This window comes from Quercus lobata, chromosome 4 (assembly GCF_001633185.2).
Source record: "Quercus lobata isolate SW786 chromosome 4, ValleyOak3.0 Primary Assembly, whole genome shotgun sequence".
NCBI classification, from domain to species: Eukaryota; Viridiplantae; Streptophyta; class Magnoliopsida; order Fagales; family Fagaceae; genus Quercus; species Quercus lobata.
The window spans coordinates 73,699,614-73,706,516 of NC_044907.1; the positions used below are offsets into that span (position 1 = coordinate 73,699,614).

Sequence of the window (6,903 nt, forward strand, 5' to 3'; positions counted from 1 at the left end):
TTTGCTGTCCTCTGTGCTAGAATACGTGCTCTGTGCTCTAGTCTATTAGCTGAATACGTGCTCTGTGCTATTATTAAAGCTTGTGTTGAATGACATGTTTTGTCTGTTGCTTGTGCTAGTCTATTAGTCTATTTTGGTGCTTTTGCTAGTCAACAGTCTTTGTTGCTTCCTCCAGCAGGTAAGATGAGTACGTTGCTGAAGGACATGTGAATATAATTTGTCTGTTTTGAGACACATTCAAAAAATATGTTAAACTAGCACTAGCACAAGCACCAAAAACTTCTCTCAGTATGTTGAACCTAAAAAAACTCTCACACTACTCTCAGATGCAGAGAATATTTTGACTAAACACAACTCTCTCACATGAAGAACAACTTGCCTCAACAACTCTCACCTTCAGCAACTTCAATCACAGAACCTCTCTTAAGAACTCTCACAGAGACTCAAACTCTCATACATATTTAGCAGCAAAACATTGCTCCTCTCACTCTCATACAATCTCAGCAGTACATTTGCACATCATTATGTCAAGTAAGGGTCTCCTCACTCTCTAATTAGTTGTTTAGTGTATATAGCTGCTTTAAAAAGTGTTGCTTGCATTGTTTTAGTGTATATGCCATTTCCTAATAAAATATTTGTTTGTATTAGGCAAATATATTTGTTTCCTGATAAGATATTTGTTTGTATTAAAATATGTATATTTGTTTCCTTATAAAAAATACGTATATATATTTATATTTATATTTATACAACTATATAATTAAATATTTATATAAATATATTTATATTTAGCCTATTTATACAACTATATAATTAAATATTTATATAAATATAATTATATTTTTATATTTATACAACTATATATATAAATACTTATATAAATATATTTATATAAATATATAAATATTTAATTATATAGTTGTATAAATAGGCTAAATATAAATATATTTATATAAATATTTAATTATATAGTTGTATAAATAGGCTAAATATATAAATATATTTATATTTATATATTAAATTAGATGATATGTCTAATTTGATTGATCATGATTATATTCACATTAGTGTTTTTTTTTTCCTTTTTTTGTCTGATGAACCCTGCTCTATGTTATTTCATCAATAGTAGTGTAATAGGGTATGGCATTAATTTAAAATGACTTGAATGATGTTGTTACATAATTGCACTCATTCATTTGCACATCCTCATGACTTTTGTTGTTTGGTTTGATATTTTTATTTATATTTTTGTTAGAGCTGAGTTTCAATTTTGTAATGGGGGTGAGTTTTGTCTTCAGTTTTTTTATTTGTTTGAGTATGAAATTATAATGATTGAGTGTGTTTGTATGTGATGTGGGGTGAGTATATGCAATTGTTACACTTTTAGAAGTTGTGATTCTTGTACTTTGAGTAGATAGAAAAGTTTTTGTAATTGATGTGAAATGAAAGAGATCAAATATGTCACTAACATAAATTTAGTTGGCTCTCTAATAGGTGCACAATCTTTGAAGAATATTGACATAAATGTATACTTCGGTGGACACCTTTACAATCCTGAAGGGATTGACGGATTCCCATTTAGAGGGGAGGGTATCGAATGCTACTACATGATGTTACGTCGTAAGTTGAAGACGTTGACTGATTTGAAGAGGAAAATAATGGACGAATTGAAATTGAACCCTGCTTGGTATGACATCAAGATTATTTATCGTTGCCCACAAGAAGTTCTTCATGAACGGATAAATTATGGGTATATGGCGATTAAAGAAGATAAACATGTAAAGATGATGTTTAGTAGGATCCAGAAAATGCCCCAAGTAAATGCTGCTGAGTTGTATGTAAGTTTGGAGGCGAGTGTAGACAACAGTACTGAGGTGGTGCAAGAAACATCTACGGCTTTACAATTTACAACCCTAGATGATGGATGCACTACAATGGGAGGTTATACGCTCTCATCTCAAGATTATGTTGCGAATACTGGTGGAACCCTCTACTCTCAAGAGACACATTTAGAGGAGGAAGACGAAGACGAAGACGAAGACGAAGATCATGCTGTGAATGATGGTGAAAATAATGATGATATGGATCAGTACGAAGAGAGGATTGAGCGAGGTGACTTTGAGAACGATGTGGATGAGCATGAAGTCGTTCCTAATTTTGAAGAGGAAAATATGGAGTACCATGATGAAGGTGATGCAGATGATGATGATATTGGTGTCCAGCATGATACAGATACGACCACTGGCTACAGACCTCCTGCGGACTCATTCTACGCAAATACTTGGGAAAATATGGTTGATCCTTCACGTCTTCAGATACCATATCTTTGTACTTGGCAAGATGGGATGCATTTTTGTAAAGGGTTGACTTTTGCAAATAAAGCTGCGGTGAAGCGTGCATTGATAATATACGCAGCAAAGGATAATAGAAATTTCTCCATCCAAAGGTCGAGCACAACTGAATTGTGCGCCGCATGCATTGACGACAATTGCAAGTGGTACGTTGGGGCATACATGAAGCCTAAATTCAATGGTCTGTGGATGGTCACGTCTTATGTGGGTCCACACAGTTGTATACCCTTTGGGCTGCGAAGAGATGGTAGAATGATGGATTCTAATTTTGTTGCATCAGAAATTGTGGGAAGATTGCGAAAAAAGCACACTGCTACTGTTGATGAGCTTTGGGAGATCATCCGTATTAAGTATGATCATGAGCTTTCTTACTATAAAGTATGGGACGCAAAACAAAAGGCAATTGCTAAGATTTTTGGGGATTGGGAGGAGTCTTACCAAAGGTTGCGAAAGTTGTTGTTGGCATACTTGGATCAGGATTCGGGTACCCAGTATAGCTATCACACCATACCTAAGCCATTAGAAGGTACTACGTTACTGCGCTATGTATATTGGGCATTCGCTCCATGCATTGCTGCATTCCAGTATTGCAGGCCAGTGATCAGTATTGATGGAACTCATTTATATGGTAAATACAAAGGGGTATTGATGATTGCAATGGCAACCGATGCTAATCAAAAGGTTTTGCCTATCGCCTTTGCTGTTGTGGACAAGGAGTCAGGGGCTAGTTGGGGGTGGTTTTTAGAGTGTTTCAGGACTTCGATAGAGCGTGTTATTGAAAATAAGGACATTTGCATTATTTCTGACCGACATAAAGGTATCAAATGCGCCATTCGAGAGTGGCCTAGAGGGCAAGACAGAAGAGAACGGGTATATCATCGATATTGCCTTCGACATGTTGCTAGCAACTTCAACACACATTTTAATAACCCGACTCTAAAGGCATTGGCCTTGAAAGCTGGATATGCGACTCATGATGCTAAATTTGTGTCCATAATGCAAACCATTAAGGAGGCCGAGATTAATTTACTGAGGGGTGTAGACCCTACTGATCGCCGGATTATACGTTATATGCCATACACATATCTAATGAGTGAGGATGTAGACAAATGGACCCAGTCACATGATGGTGGAAGACGTTACGGGGCAATGACAACCAATATCTCTGAGTGCTTTAATGGGGTTCTTAAAGGTGCCCGCGGTTTGCCCATTGCTGCAATGGTTGAGTTCACTTATTTTAAACTTGTTGCATATTTCCACGATCGACATAAACAAATTACTTCTGATCTCTCTCGAGGTAAGGTGTGGAGTGATTATGCAATGGAGATCTATAACAAAAATGAGCAGAAAATTGCAGGACACACTCTGAGGAATTATAATCATGCAGAGGGTATATATCAAGTGGTTACCCCGTATAACGACCATAGAGCTGGAGGGGGAAATCACAGTCATGATGTGCGCATATTTGATAGAACCTGTGGTTGTGGAAAGTGGCAAAACTTGAAGATCCCTTGTTCGCATGCAATTAAAGTTCTTAAAGCTCTGCATCTCGATGCGCCCAGCTATATTGACCCATGTTACAGTCTGAACAACGCCATTCTCACATATTCACATAATTTTGTGGTGCCAAAGTCAGAGTCATTATGGAGAGACGTTCGCGGACCACGGTGGGTGCCTGACCCACGATTGTTGCGGGCCAAAGGTCGTCCTACGATGTCAAGAATAAGGAATGAAATGGATGGGGTACGGCGAGAACGGGGAAGCCGGAGGGAAGATCCGGAGTTGAGGGAGATTCAACCGAGGCAACGATGTACAGTGTGTCATCAAGAGGGGCATAACCGTAGATGTTGTCCCAATTCCCATGGGGCTTCGACAAGTGCTAGTGCTATGAACTAGGCAAGTGCCGTCACTGTTTTTATATAATATACTCAGAATGTCATTTGGTTTTTGTTCTTTGCATTTGGAAACTAATAACCGTATTTCATGTTTGTCAGGCAAGCGGAGACTTTATTTTCGTAAGTGACATTGTACGTGGGACTTGTCGTTATCTTCTGTATGGACAAGCTAGGTGATTATGTAGAGTATGTTGTATCAGTATGGACAAGTGTTAGGTGACTATGTATAATATGTTATATCCGCTAGGCGAATATGTAGACTATGTTGTATTAACTTAGTTGTTATTTTGTTTATTGTTGTAAATTACGAATAATTGAACTCTTTGCTATCCATTTTACTCGTTACATTAGTTGCGTGATGCAGCTTTTTCCTATAATACGAACAATGATATTACTTTGGCAAGTTCAACCACAAGGCCCTTCTAGTATTGAACTGCCATTGTGTGCTAAGACTTTTGTCCAACAATCATTTTATTGAATAGTTACTGTTTTAATTTGGTTGTAAAACTTTAATGTATGCTCCCTTCGCCTATCATACGTATGTAGTTGTTTGATGTGTTCTGGACCCTGGAAAATTTGCTGCAGGGGAGAAAACTAATTCTGGTCCATGCACCTGTGGCAAAAAAAAAAAAAAATCCCAGTAGAACTCAAGTATCTAAGACTCGATTTCTATTTATGGAAACCGAGTATAAAATACTCGAGTTCTATTGGGATTTTTTTTTCCTTTTTCTTTTTACCCCAATTTGAGAACTAAAAAACGTAATTCAATGTGGTAAATAATTCTGGTCACCTGCGGCCAAAAAAGAAAAAAAAAATTCCCAGTGGAACTCGACTATGTTATACTCGGTTTCCATAAATGGAAATCGAGTCTAAAATACTCGAGTTCTACTGGGATTTTTTTTTTCCTTTTTTTTTTTACCCCAATTTAAGAACTAAAAAACGTAATTAATGTGATAAATAATTCTGGTGACCTGCGGCCAAAAAAGAAAAAAAAAATTCCCAGTGGAACTCGAGTATCTTATACTCGATTTCCATAAATGGAAATCGAGTCTTAGAGACTCGGTTTCCATAAATGGAAACCGAGTATAAAATACTCGAGTTCTACTGGGATTTTTTTTCCCCTTTTTTTCCATTCTGGTGGAAAAAGGGGAAAAAAATTCCCAGTGGAACTCGAGTATCTATACTCGGTTTCCATAAATGGAAATCGAGTCTTAGAGACTCGATTTCCATTTATGGAAACCGAGTATAAAATACTCAAGTTCTACTGGGATTTTTTTTTCCCCTTTTTTTTTTTACCCCAATTTGAGAACTAAAAAACGTAATTAATGTGATAAATAATTCTGGTGACCTGCGGCCAAAAAAGAAAAAAAAAAAAAATTCCCAGTGGAACTCGAGTATCTTATACTCGGTTTCTATAAATAGAAATCGAGTCTTAGAGACTCGATTTCTATTTATGGAAATCGAGCCTCTAAGACTCGATTCCCATTTATGGTAACCCATTAAACTAGAGTTCTACTAGGATTTTTTTTTCAATTTTTTTTTATTACCATTGAGAACTAATTTCAGGTAATTTTTTACTAAACCACCAACATCGAAGAGTAAAATTACCTTGTAAATCCAAAAATATAACTGAAATGAACAAAATAAAATTATACAATCTGGTTTTTTAGTTTTCAACTGCCAACATCTAACTAACCCAACCTTGTAAATCCAAAAAAAAAAGAAAAAAAAGAAAAAGAAAAGAAAATCAACATCTCGTTATGGAATTAACAAGACTATACTTATCATTCTATCCAAATCCATCCAAAAGAGTTGAGATTGTTTAAATTGAATAAAATACTGGCAATCTTTACAAGAATGAAAGCCTATTTTGACATGCTTGCCAAATACTTACAATAAGAGATGAATCTGTTTAAATAGTTGAGGTCACAATAAAGAAAAGTACCAAAAACTAAACAACCCAAGCTGCATAATGAAAACACACACGATACATTTATTTTATTTGATGCTTCAAATCCATCTAGCTGGTTGAGAAGCTCCAGCATAGTCCGCTGCACTTCACTGTCACCATTGCCACTACCAGTTTAAATGCAGAAAGTAAAAGGGTACACGAGGCAAACCTCCTTTATCTCTTTAATTTGCTGGTCAAGACCGCCAATCATGTCATATGTGGAATCTGGAACCTTTTCAACTTTCATGAGGTTGACCAATGGATCAACTTTGCTTTGCAAGATTAAATGAAGCACATAACTGTCATTACGGAGAGCAACTCTTGTTGATGGAGTTATCTTGGTGATATCGATATTTTTATCAATGTCAACAACATATTTCCGTTCAAGATGAACCTGGGAAACAAGATGAAACATTAGATAAAAATGTATTCAAACTGTTTTCAAACCATCTCTTATTAACAAAAAGGCACTCCTAAGGCACTCCTTGTGCATGTAATAGTCTATTCCCTTGCTAAAATGGCGTCAATGTTAATATAAATGTGCTAATTTCGACTTTCAACATTTAAATGAAGTTAATTTTATTCTTACAAATTGGTTTTAAAAGTGTATGAACAAAATTGATACAACTAATAGTTGGGGAAATTGATTTGAAAGTCGAGGGACAAAATTGATACTATTAAATGTGTGTGTGTAGATAACGATGCT

The 6,903-nt window shown here is 35.9% G+C and overlaps 1 protein-coding gene across 1 annotated transcript in view; it reads left to right on the forward strand.

The window, feature by feature from the left end:
• Positions 1-370: 370 nt before the first annotated feature.
• The window catches only part of LOC115985778, an 8,600-nt gene continuing 2,067 nt past the window's right edge, over positions 371-6,903 (forward strand). The window contains exons 1-3 of the mRNA XM_031108677.1: positions 371-531; positions 1,495-2,729; positions 2,829-4,094. Coding sequence (XP_030964537.1) covers positions 525-531; positions 1,495-2,729; positions 2,829-4,094 — 2,508 coding nt within the window. The 5' untranslated portion in view covers positions 371-524. The remainder of the gene's footprint in view (positions 532-1,494; positions 2,730-2,828; positions 4,095-6,903) is intronic.